At 39.5% G+C, this 26,043-nt stretch overlaps 1 protein-coding gene across 2 annotated transcripts in view; it reads left to right on the top strand.

Moving 5' to 3' along the window:
* The first annotated feature begins 1,336 nt into the window (after window positions 1-1,336).
* Window positions 1,337-26,043, top strand: part of LOC126475359 (protein disulfide-isomerase TMX3) — a 181,946-nt gene continuing 157,239 nt past the window's right edge. Inside the window, exons 1-3 of one of the 2 annotated variants that reach the window (XM_050103173.1) lie at window positions 1,337-1,641; window positions 1,738-1,786; window positions 20,645-20,684. In XM_050103173.1, coding sequence (XP_049959130.1) covers window positions 1,599-1,641; window positions 1,738-1,786; window positions 20,645-20,684 — 132 coding nt within the window. In that variant the 5' untranslated portion in view covers window positions 1,337-1,598. The remainder of the gene's footprint in view (window positions 1,642-1,737; window positions 1,787-20,644; window positions 20,685-26,043) is intronic. The other variant, XM_050103174.1, reaches the window with a different exon arrangement.

Here is a 26,043-nt window from a genome sequence, read left to right as displayed (position 1 = left end):
TATGTCGACTCTGTTCTTGTGATTTTAGTTACCAACGTCAGTTACTTTAGTTTGTGTGTATAGTTGCATACTTACTCATGAGTTATGAAGAAAAGTACTATAGAAATAAATAAATCTCACAATATCAGGACGAGGTAACTGCAAAGTAAATAGCATTCGGTCGCCTCTAACATAATTACAGTTTATTTTAAGGAGCCAACATAAATAGACTCTTGGGTAATATTACTAGTCCCAATCAAATAGCTTCAGTTTACACAAAAGCCAGGATTGTCATAATAGGAAGTATCAGAAACTGATATAAAATAAACCACATAGTTTACTGGAAACACCTACAAAGAGCTCTAAGAATCAGGGAGGAAATCCATCTTGATACACAGTTTTGCAGTATCGGTAATGCCACAGACGATAAGAGACTTGTGCATAAATCATAAAGTAGCGCCAATAATACGCAAATTGCTTATTGTGGTAAATTAAAAATTTCATTTTCCTTGGCAGAATTATTTTGCACAAAACACCATGAGATGTGGAATTGGTCTGGAAGAGACCCTTGAGTAAAAGGATGTAGTGTAGATAAAGTATGTAACTTACTGGAGATGCAAATAATTGATAGTAGTGAAGAAATTAAGGGAACAAGGCACAAAAATACACGAATCCTAATTTATTTCTTCTGTTTCTATGTTAATTGGATTTTCTGTATAACGTTGCTTCGGAAGAAGATATTCGTATGCAGTAATTCCGTATACGGTTCCAATTATCTATGAGTAAACACTGCCCAGATGTCTCTGCACACTGTGTCGCCACTGATATAATGCTCGCGTCGCAGAAGGGTCGGTACAAAACAGTGAAACAGTCCAAATATTCACCCTGTGACATTGCTGTGTTTTGAGAGTGTGAACAAGCCTGCTTGCGTCCCAGTTTACTGACAGACCAAGGTTACTAAACAGACTATAATTATCAACATACTCGACTTTGGCCCTTGTTCCATGGCCGCAGTGCTTTTCTGATTTCGGGCGACGTTCCACAGAACATGTACAACGCCTCCGCACGTAATTTGTCTTACGAAGTTAAAGCGCTCGTTGTCCCACCTCGCAGACACGTCTCTCGAGGTGACGCGTTATATGCAAAATACATAAGAAATCAGCACAATAGTGACAGCGACCTGAATATTAAATCATTATATCGTTTTATAGTTCCCAAATATCATTCCTCGGTGAGGTAGACGTAAGGTTAGACATGTCTTCCAAAGCGAAATCTACTGTTCGTCCTGTTCCTACATGTGCACTGACGAGAATGAGATGACATTCGCACACTTTCACGGCTCGGGTAATGTGCAACGTGCATTTAACAAATACCTGTATGCAAATTAGACGATTCACTCACTGGAATGTTCATGTCGATCGTATGTCCACCGGCGACAAAAGTCGATTGTGGTATTTGACAGCAGTGTAGGAAGTTTAAATTCTATCTGAGGCTTGCGTGATTATGTACAAACAGTGTTAAGGGCCGTGAAAGGGAAATGTCGAAAAGAGAAAATTGACGCTATGTCATATAGACAATGACGAAGGGTTATCCTCTTCTTACAGAAATATATTGCAATAATGAAGTTCATATTGAAGGGAGTTTTAATTTTGCTCTGTTTTGGTAAGATACTTTTGCAGAGAGTTCGCCTGACAACTTTAAATGCATCCACAAATATTAAAAATGTAGCTATAATATATTTTTTTCTTCCTTCGCCAGGTTATATAAATGTGATAGAATCGTCACGTGTTTTGGAACTCAGTGATAGGTAAGGTGTTGAAGTTTCAGCATGTAACTTGCTTGAACAGACTAGATTTGTTATAATTTGCCATGTAAAAGGCCATATACTTGTAGTTGATCTGACATGTATCCTTGCGTATAGTTTAATATGAAACTTAGTGTCGAAATCTGCCCACGTGTTTTACAAAAGTAACTAGTTTCATCGAACATTGCGTTTGTCAGCCCAACTACAGTTGTGTAGATACGAGTGGATTCTCAAGTACGTTAACCAGTCGAAATGTGCGTACAAAAAAACTGACTGTACCTAAATATTCGACATTTTAAAAGTAGCTCCGTCGAAGAAACACGCGACAATTTTAGTCTTCGCTGCAAAAATAAATTTTTATTTTTGTGAGAGTTGTGTGTTTTTATCGTATTCGATAAGAGCTGAACGTGATGATAAACGTTTTGTACAATTTGGCTTAACTTTGTAAGCAAAATAAGGTACACGCGTTCAATTAAGCTGTACCAACAGCGGCTAGCGTATAATATTGCAGTTTAAAATTACTGCAGCAAGCTTGGGCATTGAAGTATTTCCCTCTTTTGCTTCCAATGGAGCAAACACACAAAAATGGTCGCGCGGGGATGGGGGGGTGGGGGTTGCGGCTTCGTGTCCGTGCCAACATTGCTGATAATTGAATTCTGCATCACAATAATGCGCCATCCCATAGTGGTTGAGGGGGGGGGGGGTTGCGGCTGGAATGTGGAGATATAGTAAATTAGCAATATGTCACATTAATAACGTTATAGTGAAAGTGAACCTTGCCAATTATCACTGAACATGAAGTATGCTCTCCTGGTATTATTGTGGTTTCACTGCTAATTATAGTGTTTATGCTGGAGCAGGTATATGCAGAATTTTTTCCAGGTAGGCAAGACACTAATTTGAGTTCCTCATTCTGTGACTGGGAACAAATCATGTTCAAAGGAGGATCGGGTAGGTATCCACCCAACGTATTTTCAGAAAGATACATTACATTAATACTAAATGCACAAAAGTTTATGTCATGAATGTATGCAGATTAGATCTTTTTGAACTAGTAAATTGAAAATTGATACTGCTTTTTTGATTTAAGAGTCATTCTATATCAAATCAACACACTTTAAATAAAAATTTTACCTTAGATTTAGCTGAAATTTGGTGTACTTATAATTATTCCAGACTCATGTTTTTCACTAACGGGCCTAGTTTGACCAAACTGACCTTTAAGGTAGTACGTCAGTAGAGGACCGTATACATAGGGCTTGATGTCTGTACAATAATTCAGAGACTGGAGCCATTGTTGAAATGATGTAGTCTGCATTGTTACCTTCTAAGACTTTGTGTACCGACAGCACTATTGTGCACTGTGGTTTTAGTGCAAATCAATTGTTACCTCTGTGTTGACCAGTCTGAATCTATTAAATACAATAGTTCATTTTCAAGTAAATCTATACATTGAAGGACAGTTTATAAGTGTTTTTTGTATAAATATGGAACCAAGTAAAAAGTGCAGTGCTGTAAGAGTGCAGTGTTGTAATCCATTGAAGAAGTCAAATCATCATATTAGAAACAGAAAAAAAATGAGAAATGTCACAACATGGATGCCCAAATTATTTCCTCAAATACCAAGTGGTGCCAAGATTCCTGATAAATGTAGGAAAGATGTAACCAAATTGAAAAATACACCAGAGCCCATCAGTGATGAAAGTGTTGAAGAATCTTCTGGATCAGAGATAATCATCTGAGACCAAGACCTTGACTTCACTCCAACTTCAGTAGCTGTTAAAATATTCAACACAACACTTCAAGAACTAGGTGAGTCCCCAATTGACAAGAGAAAACTAACATCTAGGCATTACGCCAAATCAAAAGTGAAGAAAATCTCATTAATGACACGTAAACTTTTTGTTGCTCCTGAAACTTCTTCGTCAGATACTGGTGAGAAAGAAACTTTAAAAATTCTGTAAATGGTGTGTCAGGAAGATAATGAGGGAATTTATGTTTCTAATTACATTGTTTGGCAGTCCAAAATAATTTTGAAAGAGAAAGGATTCATGGAAGGTCCAAACCCAAAACCAGGGAAGTGTGTACTAACAGAAACTGTCAAAACTGTACATTCATTTTATGAAAATGATGAAGTTAGCAGGGCAATGCCAGGTATTAAAGATTGTGAGACAATTACAGAAACAAATGGAAATAAAACAAAAATATCAAAAAGACTTATTTTGTGTAACCTTAAAGAAGCTTACAAGCATTTTAAAGACAAGTTTCCAAACATAAAAATAGGTTTCTCTAAATTTGCCGAGTTGATACCAAAACATCGTGTATTAGCTGGCCGGAGTGGCACACACACTGTCTGCGTGTGCACAACTCACCAAAACATAAAATTAATGATAGAAAATGCCAAACTAAATACAGTAACAAACAGCAGCTTAAACAGTTATAAGCAGTGCATTGCAAAAATGCTTTGCAACCCATCATTAGTTGATTGCAACGTGGGAAACTTTGAATACTGCCCAGGAGAAACTGTCATGTACGTAAAATTTTAACCCTTTCAGACCCTGTGGTTACAATTGTATACATTAATTTTCATGACATCTTAACTGCAGTAGAAATATTTTTCCTCAATTTGGAGCTGATGTACACATTTGTGAATGTTCATTCTTTTCACCATGCACAAGTGCTGCTACCTGTTCTGCAGTGCTATAAACATATCAACAGATTAATGTAGCAGTGCAGCGCAGTTTGTGACCTCGACAGTACCTGGTAGTCTTTGATAAGCTATAACCCACATTATAGTTGAGTACCAGTATTGTTGTTTTGCATGAACATTGTAGAATGTTCGATTTATTTATTACAATAATCAATATTTCAAAATCATTTGTTTTAGTCAACAAAAAGAAGCGATATTTTTCTGTGTGCACAATTGTAGCCATGAGGTCTCAAGAACAATGTTTTACGTAACTTTGAGTATCTTGTGTTTCCTTCATATGAAGTGCTTGTTGGAACAGTTTCTTTTTATCCTGACGATTGTATGAGTTTTGACTGGGATTTATTCAAAACATATGAAGTATGTTGTATTACTAGGTATTGTTATGAGCAACAATTAGGAAAATAGACATAGCATTGAAGCTCCAGTTGATGACAATGTCATTAGGTCTACTGTTAATTATTATTTTAGGAAAATACCACTGCTGATATTGTTATTTGTGAATATTTCAGTTCTGTTGACCATGTCAAAGAAACAGTATTTCAACATTGAGCAAGATGGAAATGCCATTTTAGAGATGCCGCTGAATGGAGAGGTGTCAGATATCGATTTATCATCAGATGAAGAATCATTTCCTGATGTAGAATCCTACTGTACTTCAAGAGAGAAGGAAGTCAGAGTGGGGGCTGACAAAAGAAACCAATGATGAGTCAACTGCAAATAATGAAAGTGGTGTGTGCAGTGACAACAATAGTGATATTCAAGACAGTGATCCACTTACCAACAATGAGCTCAGTGATGTAAAATACATTTTGTCAGAAAAAAAGACATCAAGTGGCGTCATTGTCCTCTCTATACTGGATTCATATCACGAATGGAAACAATGTATTGAAGAACGGAAATACTTTCTCCTTCAACGTATTTCAGCAAGTACATTACCAATTATCTGTTCAGTACTATGGCTGATATGACAAACCTATATGCCTTGCAGAGTGGAACAATTAGCAATTTCAAACAAACTACACCAGCGGAACTCCAAATCTTGCTTGGGCTTCATATAATTATGGGAACTCTAAAATTTCCTAGAGTCTGAATATATTGGGACACAACATTGAAAATGCAATTATTCTTGGACAGTATGTCCAGAAATAGATTCTTCCAACTCAGAACAAATTTACATCTTGTTAACAACATGGCTATACCAGCAGACAATAAAGACAAGTTCTATAAAGTTCGGCCTATATATACTGCCATCTGTAGCAGATGTCTGGATACCTCGAATAGAAAACGAGGCCAACCATCTGCCACACCTCCAGATACACTTGTTCAAAGATGACGAGGAGAAACTAGACCTCCTGAAGAGATTGAGTTTGATGGAATGCAACACTTGGCTCTTCATGAAAGTGGTGCACTGCCTACCAGGTGCAAATTTCCGGAATGCAAGAGACTTCATGAATAAAATGTGAAAAATGTAATGTACATCTTTGTTTGTCAAAGGAAAAAACTGTTTTCTTTCATTTCATGTCAATTAGAACCACATAATGAACATAATTCCTGACTCATTTCATTTTTTAATTAAAACTATGGTGAATTTTACATGTATTTTGTGTGTAAATGATTCCAAATTTATGTGTAATGTTTAAATAAATTATTTTTGTCTGCTATGATTTCGGTGTTAATTGAGACCCAGTGTACACAAATGTGTAATTTTTTTTTTTTTTTTTTCAAAATGGTAACGTATCATTTTATAAATGTTGCTTCTAAAATCATTAAAAAATCATCCAAGTCCATTACAGTATTTAAAAAAATTTTCCTTCCTCCAGAAAAAATTCTGGTCTGAAAGGGTTAAAAGACTCTTTTCATGAAAACTTAATTGAACAAGTTCAGTTCCGACAGTGGATATCAGTTGACCGATGTAATCTGGAAATTGTTCAGAAAACTTCTGAAGAATTCATAGATTTATTTTGTAGTAAGATGCCGACTTTTATTCGGCATGACTTCATTGCCAAGCAACAATGAACATTCCTTAACTCCACAAGAGAAAAACTTATGGAATCTGAATTTATTGTCATGTGTGATTTTTCAGAAAATTGTAGTACAGTTCTACAGGATGAAGCTCAGAGTTACCACTGGACAAGACAACAGATTACCATTCATCCTTTTGTTATATATTACAAACAGGAAGACAAAATTGAGCATATGAGCTTTGTCGTTGTTTCTGATTGCCTGGAGCACAATACAACTGCAGTTTACACCTTTCAAAAGAAGCTAATTTCATATCTAACAAATATATTTCAAAAGATTCCAAAAAAGATATACTATTATTCTGATGGTTCTGCCGCTCAGTATAAAAATAAGAAAAACTTCCTGAACCTTTGCCTTAATGAGGAAGACTTCAACATAAAAGCTGAGTGGCACTTTTCCGCCACAGCACATGGGAAAGGGCCTTGTGATGGAGTAGGGGGTTCAGTAAAGAGACTGGCAGCTCGTGCGAGTTTGCAAAGGCCATACCAAAATCAGATCCAAACCGCACGAGATCTATTTGAGTTGGCAGTAGATAATATCACAAATGTTGATTTCGCACATTCCACTCAAGAAGACTACGCTGCTTCAGAAATATTCTTAAAAAGCCGACTTGAAGAGGCATTGACAATCAAAGGAACACAGCAATTTCACGCTTCGTTCCCGACACTACATCAAAATTAATAGTCAAATACTTCTCAGGTGATATGCAGAGTTGGGAGAGGGAAGTAACTACATCACCAGACAAACTGACGTTAAAAGATGTATCAGGCTATGTCACCACTGTATATGGCAGAAACTGGTGGCTTGGGTACATTTTAGAAAAAAACGAAGAACTTGAGGAAGTGAAAATAACTTTTCTTCATCCATGTGGACCAGCTAAGTCATTCTCTTATCCTGCGCATGCAGATGCCCTGTGGGTGTCAGTTGTGGATGTTCTCACAAAAGTGAATCCATTTACTCCAACAGGGAGAACATACATTCTTAATGAAAGTGATGTAAACCAAACCCAGTCAGCTTTATTAAAACGTAATATGTGAAGTTCCAAGACAATGTATTGGGAAACTGCTCTCAACTCAAAACTTAATTTTTGTCTCAGGTTAGTGTTAATGTATATTTTATAGAAAGTTGTTTCAAAATTATTGTTAGTACCTATTGTGTTAAATTTAGCTATGTACAGATACCTGTTACTAAGAAACAAGCATTACGTATTTAATTTGTTTAATAGTTCCATTTCAAACACCATGGATCAGAACTGTTATGTAAATACTTGTACTTATTCATACTTTATTTCAGTTTGTAGTTAAATGCTCAATTTCTTGTCTTTGTTATATCGGTTAATATACTGTTAGTGAAGTTTTATGAAATTAAAATAAGCAATCAACTTAATTATAAAATATGCTAATTAGTTTTGGTTTAATAAGGTGATGTTTTGATATTTCTAATACTTTTTTTACTTACCTTTCAGTATGTTTTAAAGAAATTCCTGTTTGTTAAAGGTCAATTTGGTCAAAGTAGGGCCGTTAGTGAAAAACAAAAGTCCGGAATAATTTTTTTTTAACAATGAACCCATCATCATCCTAGATTTATATTTTGCCATGTGATTTACAATAGTATGAAGTAGTTATGGAAATATTTTGAAAATTTTCGATTAGGTACTTTTGGTAAAAAAATTAAAATTAAATCAAAATATTAATTAGTATTTTGAAAAAGGTTATTAATTAGAAGCTATGTTTTGTTGTATATCCCTGGAAAGAGGATGCAAAATGCTGCAAAATGACACCTTTCCCAGTTCTCTAGCTCAATTAGGGCAGCTCCTAGGTCAATTTTAAAAAAGTCCGTTCACACATTTTTGGCTGGTTTTTTGAAAAGTTTACATAGCCATATTTCAGCAATGGTTTGAGATAAAATATTGAAATTTGGTATTTTTCTTAGTCTCAGTGCCCACTATAAGTATACCAAATTTCAGCAAAATCTAAGAGGGTGAGGTAAAATAGGTGTGTTGATTTGACATGGAATGACTCTTAACAATCTTAGTAAAAGGGCAATTGCATTTGATTAAATCCAACGAATTGGGAAGTGAAGTTATAAAATTTTCACTATAGCTATAGTTCTTTGTCTACCAATAATTTTAACTTGACTCCGAAAACCTGTAACAGAATCAAGGGAAAAGGCAGAGAAATGTTGGACACCCCCACATTAACCATAAAATGCTCCATTGATTAATACTCCCTAAAATGGATAAACAAGAACTTTGATGTCATTTTTAACACAGCTTCCTTTATGGGTTATTTGGGTAAAGTGTAGAGTACGCACAGTATGTGAACTTCCCAAAACAACCCTAGAGTTAAATGGCTGAACTGACCGTCAGCACCCAAAGACTGAACCATGATGGTGATGTCCCCATTTTACATTTTACTGTGCAGCATTCCTAGTAAATTTCAGAATTCATAACTCTGTAACTGCATGTAGCATTGTGTTACTGGGTACAAAACATTGATCCATCATTACTAGCTGGAGAGTAAACGGCAGAGTATGGAATGGAAACATCCAAATTCAACCATGCAAGAAAAAGTTCAAGACTGAACCATCTGCAGGAAAACTGATGCTTATGGTTTTTTGGGACACACAAGGTCCAGTACTGGAACATTATGGGGAAAGAGGCACAACAGTAAACAGTGTGTGTTACTGTGAAATGCTTACTGCCAGGCTAAAGCTTGCAATTTGAAGCAAACACCAAGGATTGCTGTGAAAAGGTGTGTTGTTTCACGACAATGCCCGTCTGCATACGACTGCCCACACTGCTGAAATGCTCCAGAAACTCATATTTAAAGTACTGGATCATCCTCCATATAGTCCCGATCTTGCCCCCTTCTGACTATCACTTGTTTGGTCCACTCAAACAGGCATTAAGGGGCTGTCAATTTGCCTTGGACAAAGCAGTGAAAGAAGTGGTGCATTCCTGGTTCGCAGCTCAACCGAGAACCTTCTTTTATGAGGGCATCAGGAAGCTTGTACAATGATGGACCAAGTGCGTTGAAATGCAAGGAGACTATGTTGAAAAATGATGTTCATTTAAGTTTCCTGTTTGTTCACAATAAAATTTTATAACTATTTTGTGGATAATAATTTACTTAACCTCATAGCTACCACCCCATCTCTCTCACCAGCTGTGTTTGCAAGGTGATGGAACATATGATTCATGCCTGGCTGGTATGGTGGCTCAAGTCTCACAATTTACTAATGACTGCACAGTGTGGATTTAGAGTGCACCGTTATGCAGTTGACCATCCTGTTACTTTGTCCACCCATGGCATGAATGGTTTTCTGTGGAAATCTCAGATTGTGGCCGTGCTTTTTAATTTGGAGAATGCCTATGATGCCTGCTGGAGAATTATTATCCTCCGTACTCTTTACATGTGGGGCTTCGGTGGCCGCCTGCCCTGTTCCCTTCAGGAATTTTTAAAAGACCAAGTTTTCAAGATGCATGTTGGTTCTGCTTTGTTGGACATATTTATCCAGGAAACCAGTGTGCCTCAGGGTTCCATCCCGAGCGACATCCTCTTCGCTATCGCCATTAACCCTATAATTGCCTGTCTCTGACCTGGCATCACCGGCTCTCTTTTTGTTGACGATTTTGCCATCTATTGCAGCTCTCCACAGACCTGTCTCATCGAGTGGCATCTTCAGCGATGTCTTGATTGTCTTTATTCTTGGAGCATCAACAATGGATTTTGCTTTTCCGCTGACAAAACCATCTCTATGAATTTCTGGTGGCACAATTGGTTTCTCCCACCATCTTTACATCTTGGGCTTGTTGCTGTTCCATTCATCGAAACTATGAAATTCCTTGTGCTCCTCCTCAATAGGAAACACTCTTGGTCCTCTCATGTGACATACCTGGTGGCCTGGAATATGCAGTCCCTTAATATCCTGTGTGTCCTCAGTAGTACCTCCTGGGAAGGGGATCGGACCACCCTCCTCCATCTATACCGGTCCTGTGCCTGTTCAAAACTAGACTGAGTGTTTCCTTTATGCCTGTCCGCATACATCCCTCTTACACCATCTCAATACTTATACCACCGTGACTTTCTCCTCAGCAGATTTGCATACCATTTGTCTACGATGCCTGGTCACCCGTCCTCTCTGGCAACTTCACTTCACGCTAGCTGCCACTTTCCCGATGGGTGTGAACCCTTCAACACCTTCGCTTTGTGCTGCAGTCTGTATTCACCTGGGCCTACATCTACATCTATGTCCATACTCCGCAAGCCACCTGACGGTGTGTGACAGAGGGTACTTTGAGTACCTCTATCGGTTCTCCCTTCTATTCCAGTCTCGTATTGTTCGTGGGAAGAAGGATTGTCGGTATGCCTCTGTGTGGGCTCTAATCTCTCTGATGTTATCCTCGTGGTCTCTTCGCGAGATATATGTAGGAGGGAGCAATATACTGCTTGACTCCTCGGTGAAGGTATGTTCTCGAAAATTCAACAAAAGCCCGTACCGAGCTACTGAGCATCTCTCCTGCAGAGTCTTCCACTGGAGTTTATCTATCATCTCCGTAACGCTTTCGCGATTACTAAATGATCCTGCAACGAAGCGTGCTGCTCTCCGTTGGATCTTCTCTATCTCTTCTATCAACCCTATCTGGTACGGATCCCACACTGCTGAGCAGTATTCAAGCATTGGGCGAACAAGCGTACTGTAACCTACTTCCTTTGTTTTCGGATTGCATTTCCTTAGGATTCTTCCAATGAGTCTGTCGGGCATCTGCTTTACTGACGATCAACTTTATATGATCATTCCATTTTAAATCACTCCTAATGCGTACTCCCAGATAATTTATGGAATTAACTGCTTCCAGTTGCCGACCTGCTATATTGTAGCTAAATGATAAGGGATCTTTCTTTCTATGTATTCGCAGCACATTACACTTGTCTACATTGAGATTCAATTGCCATTCCCTGCACCATGCGTCAATTCGCTGCAGATCCTCCTGCATTTCAGTACAATTTCCCATTGTTACAACCTCTCAATATACCACAGCATCATCCGCAAAAAGCATCAGTGAACTTCCGATGTCATCCACAAGGTCATTTATGTATATTGTGAATTGCAACGGCCCTATGACACTCCCCTGCGGCACACCTGAAATCACTCTTACTTCGGAAGACTTCACTTCATTGAGAATGACATGCTGCGTTCTGTTATCTAGGAACTCTTGAATCCAATCACACAATTGGTCTGATAGTCCATATGCTCTTACTTTGTTAATTAAACGGCTGTGGGGAACTGTATCGAATGCCTTGCGGAAGTCAAGAAACACAGCATCTACCTGGGAACCCGTGTCTATGGGCCTCTGAGTCTTGTGGACGAATAGCATGAGCTGGGTTTCACACGATCGTCTTTTTCGAAACCTGTGCTGATTCCTACAGAGTAGATTTCTAGTCTCCAGAAAAGTCATTATACTCGAACATAATACGTGTTCGAAAATTCTACAACTGATCAATGTTAGATATATAGGTCTATAGTTCTGCACATCTGTTCGACTTCCCTTCTTGAAAACGGGGATGACCTGTGCCCTTTTCCAATCCTTTGGAATGCTACGCTCTTCTAGAGACCTATGGTACACTGCTGCAAGAAAGGGGGGGGCGGGGCGGCCAAGTTCTTTCGCGTACTCTGTGTATAATCGAACTGGTATCCCATCAGGTCCAGCGGCCTTTCCTCTTTTGAGCGATTTTAATTGCTTCTCTATCCTCTGTCATCTATTTCGATATCTACCATTTTGTCATATGTGCAACACTCTAGAGAAGGAACTACAGTGCAGTCTTCCTCTGTGAAACAGCTTTGGAAAAAGACATTCAGTATTTCGGCCTTTAGTCTGTCATCCTCTGTTTCAGTAGCATTTTGGTCACAGAGTGTCTGGACATTTTTTTTGATCCACCTTCTGCTTTGACATAAGACCAAAATTTCTTAGGATTTTCTGCCAAGTCAGTACATAGAACTTGACTTTTGAATTCATTGAAGAACGCCTCTCGCATAGCCCTCCTCACACCACATTTCGCTTCACGTAATTTTTGTTTGTCTGCAAGGCTTTCGCTATGTTTATGTTTGCTGTGAAGTTCCCTTTGCTTCTGTAGCAGTTTTCTAACTCGGTTGTTGTACCACGGTGGCTCGTTTCCATCTCTTACGATCTTGCTTGGCACATAGTCATCTAACGCATATTGTACAATGGTTCTGAACTTTGTCCACTAATCCTCAACACTATCTGTACTTGAGACAAAACTTTTGTGTTGAGCCGTCAGGTACTCTGAAATCTGCTTTTTGTCACTTTTGCTAAACAGAAAAATCTTCCTACCTTTTTTAATATTTCTATTTACGGCTGAAATCATCGATGCAGTAACCGCTTTATGATCGCTGATTCCCTGTTCTGTGTTAACTATTTCAAATAGTTCAGGTCTGTCAGTCACCAAAAGGTCTAATATGTTATTGCCACGAGTTGGTTCTCTGTTTAACTGCTCAAGGTAGTTTTCAGATAAAGCACTTAAAAAAATTTCACTAGATTCTTTGTCCCTGCCACCTGTTACGAACGTTTGAGTCTCCCAGTCTATATCCAGCAAATTAAAATCTCCATCCAGAACTATAACATTGTGGGGAAATCTACTCGAAATATTTTCCAAATTTTCCTTCAGGTGCCGTGCCACAACAGCTGCTGAGCCAGGGGGCCTATAGAGACATCCAATTACCATGTTTGAACCTGCTTTAACCGTGACCTTCACCCAAATTATTTCACGTTTCGGATCTCCGTCAATTTCCTTCAATACTATTGCATTTCTTATCGCTATAAACACGCCTCCCCCTTCACTGTCCAGCCTGTCTCTGCGTTATACAATCCAATCTGAGTTTAAAATTTCATTACTGTTTACATCTGGTTTCAGCCAACTTTCTGTCCCTAGTACTATGTGGGCATTGTGGCCTTTTATTAATGAGAGAAGTTCTGGGACCTTTATATAGACACTCCTGCAGTTTACCATTAGCACAATAATATTGTTGCATTTTGCCCACTCCTACCTTGCCACGTCTCAGGAGGCGTCTTGTTGAGCCTAGGGAGGTAATTCTCTAACCTAAAAAACCCACATGTGCACTCCACACGTACTCCGCTACCCTTGTAGCCGCTTCCTGCATGTAGTGCACGCCTCACCTATTCAGGGGGACCCTACATTTCTCCACCCGATAGCGGAGGTCGAGAAATTTGCACCCAAGATCTCCGCAGAATTGTCTGAGCCTCTGGTTAAAGCCTTCCACTCGGCTCCAAACCAGAGGACCGCGATCGGTTCTGGGAATGATACTACAAATAGTTAGCTAAGATTCCACCCCACGAGCAAGGTTTTCCGCCTTCACCAACTCCACCAACCGCCTGTATGAACTGAGGATGACCTCTGAATCCAGACAGCAGGAGTCATTGGTGCCGACATGAGCAACAATTTGCAGTGGGGTGCACCCAATGCTATCTATCGCTGCCGGCAGGGCCTCCTCCACATCTCGGATGAGACCCCCGGCAAGCAGACAGAGTGAACACTGGCCTTCTTCCTCGACCTTTCTGCTATTTCCCTAAGGGGCTCCATCACCCGCCTAATGTTGGAGCTCCCAATCACTAATAAACCCCTCCCCCCCCGTGTGCCTGCTCGGACCTTGCTGAAGGAGCAGCCACATGTCCACTCAGAGCAGAGCGGGCGATGCCACACGGCCAGCCTCCACATTGACCCTCCGCCTCGTGAGCCGCGAACGCCGCTGAACCCGCCACTCCCCTTGGGGAGAGGGTGGCCCAACCATGCCCGGTACTCGCGAAGATGTCCCGACAGCAGGGACAGTGAGTGAAGCATGTAACACCTGGGGTGTACCATGCGACGCACCAGACTCCCCACTGCTGCTACACTCAGAGGCAGCAGCCTGAAGACGGCTGACCACGGCCATCAACACGTTCAGCTGTTCGCGAACAGTGGCCAGCTCCTCCTGTGTCCGTACACAGCAGTCACACATCCTATCCATCCTAAGAAATCAATTTACTGTAGAGAGTTAATCAACTTTTAACTAGACTACTAATTCACTAAAGGCGTCTGATAGTTGACTAAACTGTGGTTACTAGACACTTCTTGTAGAAAACAATGAAAATAGCACTACCTGTCTCTGGACTGTATTCAAAACACACTAGCACTACTGGCACTATGGCTGACTAAAGGGACTCTCTCTGACTGTATTCAAAACAAACACGAAATCTATGGAACACTATTACTAGCACTCGACAATTACAGCTTCCTAAAAGCAAAAACACACGGAAGAAGAAGTGACAAGTAAGAAATATACAGTTAATACTTAAATTAACATAGCTCGCTGCACAGCAGATGTCACGCTTCCTAAGGACACTGCTCCAGCTCCGCTCTATCACCGCAAGTTTCACGACCTTTGCACGGAACTTCGGGGTAGTATCTTTGTGTACACTGATGGCTCTTAGGCTGACTGTGGTGTCAGGTGTACCATCATCATTGGCACTGACGATTTTTTGTATTGACTTACAGAACACTGCTCAGTATTTACAGCAGAGCCCTTCGCCCTGTATCAGGCCATGCAGTACATCCGGAGATACAGGCATTTGATTTGTGTCATATGCTCCGACTCTCTTTCTGCCCTTCAGAACCTAGGTGTGCTTCACACTGTCCATCCCTTAGTGCAGCAGATCCAGGAAAGCTGTCACTTGCTCACTCTTGACGGAGCCACTCTGATGTTTATGTGGTTTCCTGGTCAGTTAAGTCTGATAGGAAATGAGGCCACTGATGCTGCTGCCAAGGCTGCAGTCCTTGTACCTCGGCCTTCTTGTTCTTCCATTCCCTCCTATGAGCTCTGTGTTGCTGTCTGTCAGCAGGTGATGTCACTTTGGCAGCACCACTGGTTTTCCCTTCATCTGAGCAAGCTCCAAGGAATTGAGCCCCTCCCAGTGGCTTGGACGACCTCCTATTGGCCCTATCTCGCCATGAGATCATTTTAGACAGGTTGTGTATTGGGCACTACCTTTTTAGCCATTGCCATTTGTTAAGTAGGTGCTCCCTCACCACTTTGTGCTCATTGCTGTCAACCTGTGACGGTTTGCTGTTTCCTGACAGAATGTCCTCCTTTAACTACTTACATTCTCATTTATGTTTGCTATCTGAGTTATCAGCCATTTTAGTGTGAGCCGTTGACCGTGTTTCACGTTTTATCCATCGTAGCAATATAGCGAAGGATATTTAATCTTTAGTTCAGGGCTTCCATTACTCTATGGCATATTTTTTGGACATTTCGCCAAGTTCCTGTTTTTGGCTGCCTTTACTTCAGTTGATTGGGTTTAATGTGTAGTCGTTTATAACTATTTTTGTTTTTTTCATGTTCTATGGTTCTGACATAGGTACATATGGCCATAGTTATTTTTGCGCCCCAAAACAAACACCCCCACCACAGCCAGTCCATCTGCTGCAACATAGCATTCACACTGTTAGACTAGCTGGCACTACATAGAAGCATAGGTGTGTGTGTGTGTGTGTGTGTGTGTGTGTGTGTGCGCGCGCGCGCGCGTGCGTGCATGCTTTTTTTTTCCTCTAGCTCATCAAAGGATAACTCCAAAAGCTAGCAAGCTTTTTTCTTTTGTGTGCGCCAATCAATTACTCAGTGCTTCTGATTTTTGATGCGTGTTCTCCGCCATAGATACAGAAATGTTCAATCCACTGAGGTATGGTGTCATTATGTAAGTTTTCAAGAGAAAATATAGGTTAGAAATATGGGGTCTTGCATTACAGGCATTCATCGACATGAGACACTGCCTCAACTCAAAAGGAAATATGGTTGAGGAATGCTTCATTATCTGATTTGTGATTCAGCATGCCCACTGAAAAAATTCAGCAATTTGCTTAATATCTGACTTCAGAGTACATAACATTACACAAAAGCAGTAACAGGCTCTTACATAGGACTTCATGCACAGTTAGAAGCAGTACAAATAATTACATAGTGGAGCAAAGAATGCTGTGTTCATAAATTGATGTAGTCCTCTGGTATTCATGTTTTGTCGAGTGTTTAGTCATTCTCTATGGATCTCCGTTATTCACAAATTGATAGGACTGATGATGCTTCTCTTCTGTTCTTAGTCAGTTGGTTCACCAAGTCTTTGTATTTGATGATGAGCCTTAAACTGTGAAACACATTGTCTCCTCTTGCAGATTTGCTGTGTTGTGATGTAAGGCTTCCCAGTGTTCAAAATTCACCCAAAATACATGGCTACTCTCCACAAGCAACCTTATGGTGTATGGTGGTGGGTACTTTATGTACCGTCTACTTTCCTTGCCATTGCTAGTCTCCATTTTATATCCTCTCTACTTCGACCACCATCAGTTATTTTGCTCCCCAAATAGCAAAACTCATTTACTACTTTAAGCAGCTCATTTCCTAATCTAATTCCCTCTGCATCACCTGATTTAATTTGACTGCATTCCATTATCCTCGTTTTGCTTTTGTTGATGTTCATCTTATGTCCTCCTTTCAAGACACTGTCCATTCCGTTCAGCTGCTCTTCCAAGTCCTTTGCTGTCTCTGACAGAATTACAATGTCATCGCCGAACCTCAAAGTTTTTAATTCTTCTCCATGGATTTTAATTCCTGCTCCAAATTTTTCTTTTGTTTCCTTTACTGCTTGCTCAATATACAGATTGAATAACATCGGGGATAGGCTACAACCCTGTCTCACTCCCTTCCCAACCACTGCTTCCCTTTCATGCCCCTCGACTCTTATAACTGCCATCTGTTTTCTGTACAAGTTGTAAATAGCCTTTTGCTCCCTGTATTTTACCCCTGCCACCTTCAGAATTTGAAAGAGAGTATTCCAGTCAACATTGTCAAAAGCTTTCTCTAAGTCTACAAATGCCAGAAACATAGGTTTGCCTTTCCTTAATCTTTCTTCTAAGATAAGTCGTAGGGTTAGTATTGCCTCACGTGTTCCAACATTTCTACGGAATCCAAACTGATCTTCCCCAAGGTCGGCTTCTACCAGTTTCTCCATACGTCTGTAAAGAATTCGTGTTAGAATTTTGCAGCCGTGACTTATTAAACTGATAGTTCGGTAATTTTCACATCTGTCAACACCTGCTTTTTTTTTGGGATTGGAATTATTATATTCTTCTTGAAGTCTGAGGGAATTTCACCTGTCTCATACATCTTGCTCACCAGATGGTAGAGTTTTGTTAGGCCTGGCTCTCCGAAGGCTGTCAGTAGTTCTAATGGAATGTTGTCTAGTCCCGGGGCCTTGTTTCGACTTAGGTCTTTCAGTGCTCTGTCAAACTCTTCACACAGTACCGTAGCTCCTATTTCATCTTCATCTACATTCTCTTCCATTTCCATAATATTGTCCTCAGGAACATCGCCCTTGTATAGACCCTCTATATACTCCTTTCACCTTTCTGCTTTCCCTTCTTTGCTTAGAACTTGGTTTCCATCTGAGCCCTTGATATTCATTCAAGTGGTTCTCTTTTCTCCAAAGGTCTCTCTTAATTTTCTTGTAGGCAGTATCTAGCTTACCCCTAGTGAGGTATGCCTGCTTCATTTACTGCATTTTTGTATTTTCTCCTTTCATCAATTAAATTCAATATCTCTTCTGTTACCCAAGGAATTCTATTAGCCCTCGTCTTTTTACCTACTAGATCCTCTGCTACCTTCACTATTTCATATCTCAAAGCTATCCATTCTTCTTCTGCTGTATTTCTTTCCCCCATTCTCGTCAATCGTTCCCTAATGCTCCCCTGAAACTCTCTACAACCTCTGGTTCTTTCAGTTTATCCAGGTCCCATCTCCTCAAATTCTCACCTACATGACCACATTTCTGGGAGCTGAAGCCAAACTATGAGCAGTGGCAGCACATGGTGGTAGAGTCAACTAGGTGGGGATAAGGAAGAGGCTGGGGCAGGGAGAGGGAGGAATAACAGGGTGGGGGTGAGGGACAGTGAAATGCTGCTGGGAAGTGTGCAAGGATGAGATGGAGAGAGGGTAGGGCCACTAAGTGCAGCCAAGAGGTTAGATGACTGGGGGGGGGAGTGGAAAAGGAGAGAAGTAAAAAGACTGGGTGCATTGGTGGAATATAGGGCTGTCTAGTGCTGGGATGGAGACAGGGAAGGGGCTAGATGGGTGGGGACAATGACCAACGAAGGTGGAGCTCAGGAGGGTTATTGGAATGTAGGATATATTGTGTGATACTGTCTGATATTTACTGTGAATAGTTTTATCTGGTTGTTCCAATTTAAATCTGTTCATACACATTCTTCCAGGTATATAATTGATGTGACTGCTTTCAGTGATTGTTCAGCAGTCATGTAACCGTACAAAAATGAGTATCTCCACATAGTTGTGCAGAGAATGTTATATTTGTTTCCAGTGAGGATTAAAAACCAGTCCCTTCACCAAGCACTGATCATCTTGTAGATCTTCATGCAGTTCACTAAAGTTTCCTAGTGTCGCGATTTCTCTGTACACAACAGAATCATCTATGAGCTGTCTCATAGAGCTCCGAATATTATCTACAAGGTTATTTATATACCTTTTGTGAACAGTAATGGAGCTGTGGCACTCCCTTATGGTGTGCCCAAAGTTAATGTCTGAAAATTTCCCCCCATTAAGAATGACATACTGTTTCTGTTTGCTTTGAATTCCTCAACCCAATCAGGAAGCTGGTCTGATATCGCGTGTGCTCACATTTTGTTCATTAAGTGACAGTGCGAAATTGTGTCGAATGTCTTCTGGAAGTCAAGAAATGTGGCATAAGCTTGGTTGCTGGTATCTACAGTCTTCTGGGTATTGTGGATTAACAGAGCAAGCTGTGTTTGTCACAGTAATTGTTTTCAGAATGGTGTTCATTGATATACATATGAAGAAAAGTCACTATTTTTTGCATATTTACAAATTATTGTATGGAATAGAAGAAATAAATGGCTGTGCTTCAAACCTTGGTGGTCTCCAACACTCAAGCATTACTGTATCAAATGGTGGTTGGCTCTTTGCCATTTAGGAGATGGTGAATACACATATTTCCATTGCTTGTTTTGCTCTTTTGTATCAAGATCATAATGTTGCATCCTGCAGACATCCATGGTGATTCAGCAGCTACAGAAGTCACCTGGATTGTCATGTCATAGCTGCAATATCCACCCAGCTGCCTCCTCGGTACTGCAGGACTTTTGAATGGGTCTCAGAAGTCACAGAATCCATTGGGTAATGTTCCATGACATATTATGTTGTGCTAGAACTGATCTGAAACGGATTTTCACTTTTTCCACTTCTGTCTTGATTGTGAGATGTCAATCTTGCAGCATGAAGGCCTCTGCTTTTCTTGTGATTTCATTACTTCACAGAGAGTTGGTCACCCATTTTGATCGTCCACATCCAGATCTGTTTGATCACAATGCAAGTATCCTCACTTAATTACTGTATGATGATGCATTCTTGTTGTACCCTTTAAACAACTCAGCCTGGATTGTTGCAGTATGGTTCTCTTGAATGGATTACTACGCAATAATCCACTTTATCAATGGCCTGTGCTATTTTTAATTTCGCTTCTGTAGCGGCATATTACAGTATTGTGATGTGGTTATTCAGTGTGTACCAGGACTGCAGACATAAAAAAAGAGAGAAAACACTACTTAATTTTTTGTGGTGATAATAACTTTGACTACCCCTTGTTTATACTCCATATGTACTGAAATAAATTTTTTGTAACCTTGACATGTACTATTAATTTAATATGGTGCTGTATGAATTGTATGTACATGAAATGCTGACAGAATTAAATAAAAAATGATAATGTTAAATGTCTCGTATTGGAGGAGTCCACCCTGTTACTAACACAGTTGTGATCTAAGATGCCACTAATCCCTGTTAGTTTTGTTATCAGTAATTTTTGATTCCATTGTCAGATGGGGAACCTTTGTTTCTCAAAAGTAGGTTTGCTTTTTCCTTTCTCAACTTCCAGTTGGTGAGTATTTTATGTTTTACATGAATATATATTATTGTAATCATTTACTTATGATTATTCTCTTCTTTAAGCAGTTCTCAATATGTTCCAGATTTTTGGATGTTCGGAAAGATGGCCAGTGGCTAGTAATGGTGAGCTTCTGCATATTTGTCTTAAGTTGATGTCATAATTATTGATAGAAATTTTTAAATGTATTGAATCAATAGAGAAAAACTGCAATGCTGGCCATTAAAATTGTGACACTAAGAATGATACTGAATAGTGAAGTTTTACTTACTCTGTATCTGCAGTACAGTAGGAGGGATATATGATTCTCTTTGTAGTTGATTTTCGGGAACACAGTGTGCAAAATGCAGTAAACAGAGCTGCCACCTTTGGCAGTAACAGTGCCTCTGACCTGGCTGGGTGTTGAGTGGAGCTGAGCTCAGATGACAGATAAAAGTATATCATTCCATGCCAGAATTCATCAATCTTAGTGGCAGGCAAGTAGTGGCATGCCAGTCTCTTACACAACCCGATGTTTCCAGTGGACTAGAGATCTGGAGAAAGTGCTAATCAGGGAAATAGTGGAATAAAGAATACTGAGGTAGGTCAGCACAAAGGGGCAGTATGCGGTCTTCAGTTAACGTATTGAAATATGTCATGGAGTCCTCAAAGATAGGTCACAGCCACCAGCCTTAAGTCGCCACGAATGTAACACTGTTACATTACTGGCTGCGCAAACCCGAAGTGACCATGTTGTGTCCGCAGTGTCACACCATTCCGTCATGCTAGGTGCTAGGCCTTTACGATGTTGACAAATACACTCAGCCAATGTTTGTTCTCCTCTGGAGCCTACATGCATGGATACATCAAATGTGATGATGGGGAACTGTTGTTCTTGTGAAAAGACCACATTGTGCTCCTCTTGTTTCCAGTGTTGTTGAGCATGCATCTGTCAACATACCTCTCACTGCTACCGCATACGGTGAAGTGGTAACAGTGGCTGCTGCGCTGACAGTCTGTGGTGCTCCAGATGTTGTCACACTGCCCGTGTGGATACTTGCGTTTTTGTAAAAGACTTCCTGACTTGTCTTATTGACATAGCAAACCATATGTTTATCTTCTGGAGCATTAGTTACATCGTGCCATTGAGATCCTGCATGGCTTTGAGTACAGTTTTCCTAAACCCCTTTATTTCATATTCATGTGACAGTTTTGGTATCCCAACAAATGCTATAAGCAGTGTTACGGAGTAATAAATTGCAATCTTGATAGGCCACAGTCCCATGACTGTTGTGTTTGGATTAGGGATGGGAAAACCAACCAGTTAATACAGATACCAGTTATTCACAACTAAAATATTAGTATTTTTTTGGTATTTGTGTGATCTGTGTTACAACAGGTGTGTTTTTTATTTTTTACTAATAAATGAGTAAAAAACTGAAATATCAATTAGCCATAGCAGCAGTGCAAAAACTTTTTATTTTTAAAAACACTTTTTTAATTAATTTTTATTTGTAAAATTTGCATTGGTTTCAAATATTGCATTATAATAGGATAGGGGGGAAAGCAATCATTGCTATTTTAATTACAATGCTGAAAGACACGAGCAACAAACACATGGTGTTAGAATAGGGACAGCACTGCTGAGACAAAAGCATCTGTGTTGTCGTGTGTGGCTTAAGGTGCGCGTATAAGTCCATTGTGCAAGACTTGCACCCCCGCTCCCCCTCCCCCCCGGTCTATATGGTAGTTTCTCGCTCTCATCACTGGACATTCATTACATTGCGGAATGGCACTAATGCTAGTCTGGAAATATTTTTACAAAGTGATGTAGCAGTGAAGTACAATGTTCTTTTTTTTTTCTTCGATTAAAAGATTAAAGATTTGCCTGCCATTCCTATGAAATAATAAAACAGAAAGGAAATTATGGTAACAGTAATAAATAATAAACTTAACAGTTCATTCGTATAATTGTGTAGGCTTCTGTGGCCAGAGTTAGTTGACATATTAAGTTTTCTTAGTGCCATACCGCATCACAATGTAAAAACTATACTGGTCAATCAAATGTTTTGGCCATAGTTACAGTAGCTTTCTTCCAGGTCTACTGTTGTGCTTTCACAGTGTTGAGTTGCTTACATTTTGTCATTGCTATTCACTGAGCATGACATTATGTAACAATTTAAAAGTTGATTTCTATGTTTATTACAAGAAATAGTAGGAATAAAATAACGAAAAACTGGTCATTCCAGAAACTGGTTATTTCGAGCAGCTTTAACATGGAGGTCAACTGGCATGGAAAAAAAAATATAACTGAAAAACTGTTTTATCTCCACAATGACCGCCATCCCAAATGCAGATATTTCCTGGTACACATTTCTCCTTATCACATGATCCCCTCAGAACCAATGAACATTCAAATGTGATTTCTGAAGGAGAACCCAACTGCATATTCTTTCGAATGAAGAATGTGCCTACCTACCATCTGTGGTTACACATAAGTGCTAATCTTTTGCATATTCAGGCACTTGGTACACTTTATGCCAATTTGATGTTTGTTGCATGCCTTCATGGTGTTGCAATTTTAGTGGCAAGCAGTGTACTTGCCAGGGGTACTTACTGGCCAAGATGACATGGAAAATAAATATTCTTAGTAGTGGGCAAGTTTTGGAGACCTGAGTTCTTGGACGGGATAGTGTAAACATCATTGTATCGGACCTTACAGTCCTGAACAGATCTCCTTGCCATGAGGTTCTTATTGACCTCATTTCATGGCTTTGTTTATAGAGCTCCTAGTACTATCTACACAAATTCAATTGCTGACTAGATGTTTTCCATAGAAGGGAGAGAGAGACAATTCGAGCTACATACCAACTCATGCACAACCATTGTTGAGCTTTTTATATTTGTATGACAGCCTCCAAGTTGTCTATAAAGATTACTGAACATAGAGTGCACACTATCCTGTTCCAGAGCAGACTTGCCAACCTAATACTCATGACTTTTGAGCATGTTTGTATCATATGGTATCTAGATTCTCCATCTCGATAAATACTTCCACAAAATTGTCTAGATGGAAAGTTGCTCTGCGACATGAGATTATTCCTCAGAGTTCATTTGAGCTGAATTCATAATAATGTTTACATTAAGTGTAACTAATTAATTGCTCATGAATATACAGATATTATCAGTTCATTGATATCATTCATAAATTAACAAATTTAGCTCCTGTCTTGTGAAGCCTCTCACTTGTCCTATTTTCATCTGCTATTTTATTTTACATGTTTAGTTCCGCAGGACCAAATTGAGGAGCAAATCTCCATGTTCATGCAATGAGTCAGTACATAAAATTAACAGCAGAAAAGTAATTATAGATAAACTAAAATTACAATAATCCTATGCAGATGACAATTTGCTGAGAATGAGTCGAGGAGCATGAAAGGGAAGCAGTGGTTGGGAAGGGAGTGAGACAGGGTTGTAGCCTCTCCCTGATGTTATTCAATCTGTATATTGAGCAAGCAGTAAAGGAAACAAAAGAAAAATTTGGGGAAGGTATTAAAATCCATGGAGGAGAAATAAAAACTTTGAGGTTCACCGATGACATTGTAATTCTGTCAGAGACAGCAAAGGACTTGGAAGAGCAGTTGAATGGAATGAACAGTGACTTGAAAGGATGATATAAGATGAACATCAACAAAAGCAAAACGAGGATAATGGAATGTAGTCGAATTAAGTCAGGTGATGCTGAGGGAATTAGATTAGGAAATGAGACACGTAAAGGAGTTTTGCTATTTGGGGAGCAAAATAAATGATGATGGTCGAAGTAGAGCGGATATAAAATGTAGACTGGCAATAGCAAGGAAAGCTTTTCTGAAGAAGAGAAATTTGTTAACATTGAGTATAGATTTAAGAGTCAGGAAGTCGTTTCTGAAAGTATATGTATGGAGTGTAGCCATGTATGGAAGTGAAACATGGACGATAACTAGTCTGGACAAGAAGAGAATAGAAGCTTTCGAAATGTGGTGCTACAGAAGAATGCTGAAGATTAGATGGGTAGATCACATAGCTAATGAGGAGGTATTGAATAGGATTGGGGAGAAGATGAGTTTGTGGCACAACTTGACTAGAAGAAGGGATCAATTGGTAGGACATATTCTGAGGCATCAAGGGATCACCAATTTAGTATTGGAGGGCAGCGTGGAGGGTAAAAACCATAGAGGGAGACCAAGAGATGAATACACTAAGCAGATTCAGAAGGATGTAGGCTGCAGTACGTACTGGGAGATGAAGCAGCTTGCACAGGATAGAGTAGCATGGAGAGCTGCATCAAACCAGTCTCAGGACTGAAGACCACAACAACAACAACGTACCAGCATAATCAACAATCACAGTGATTAGCTTAATTTTCTCCAATAACTCCACAATAATAGCAGTAGTGAGCCATGAGGAAATTTCAGTTTGTACTTGAAAGTACGAGTGTTACTGCTAAGATCTTTTAATTATTGTGGTAGGTTGTTGCAAATGAGTGCAGCAGAATACTGAATACCTTTCTGCACAAGAGACAAGAAGCAGTGACTCAAATGCAGATTGGGATTCTGTCTAGCCTTTGTTAACTGAGTAAAAGCTGCCAATTCTTGGGAATAAGCTCATAATGTTAACAAAAAATGACATTAAGGAAAATTTGTATCGAGAAGTCAGTGTCAGAATTCCCAAACTGCCAACAGGGCTTGACTAAAGGTTAACAAACTTGCTCCATATATTGCTCATGCTGCCCATTTTTGAACCAAACCCTTTGTATATGTGAAGAATTACCCATAATATAATATTGTATGTCATAAGCAAATGAAAATAAGCAGAATAGACTAATTTTTGTGTTGGACTATCACTTGTTGCTAATACTGATCCAAAGACAAATATAGATACATCCAGCTTTTGAAGAAGATCCTGAACTTGGACTTTCCATGACAGCTTACCATCTGTCTAAAATACCTAGAAATTGGAATTGTCCAGATTTACTAATATGCACATTCTGTGTAATTGGAAATGTCAGTTCTACTAGAACTGTGTGTTAGAAACTGTAAAAACTGAGTCTTACTCTGATTTTACCATCAGTATACTTTGTACTAGCCACCAAAACGTCTTGAACTGCACTACATGATACACTGCGTATGTTGCACTGATCATCCTTCATTAACAAGTTATTGTCATCAGCAAACAGAAGTATTTTAAAATCTCCTGTCATATTAGAAAGTGTGTAATTTTGCTGTGAATTTGATGGTTTTTTTGACTTTCAGAAAAATTGTGTGATATGGAATAAGGCAGAAGTGTAGAGGTTACAATTTTAAATTGTTGATATTATAAATGTTAATGTTGCTTCTTGTTTCTTGTGCACAACATATGAACTTTCTACTTGTAGGACAGCCAGTACCAAGTTGTTGGGGATGTTTATTGGTATGACTTAAGAGGCTACAGTGCCATGCCTACCTTTTCCATGCTCCACAACATGTC

Source organism: Schistocerca serialis, chromosome 4, assembly GCF_023864345.2.
Source record: "Schistocerca serialis cubense isolate TAMUIC-IGC-003099 chromosome 4, iqSchSeri2.2, whole genome shotgun sequence".
NCBI classification, from domain to species: Eukaryota; Metazoa; Arthropoda; class Insecta; order Orthoptera; family Acrididae; genus Schistocerca; species Schistocerca serialis.
This window is presented reverse-complemented; position numbering and strand designations above follow the sequence as displayed.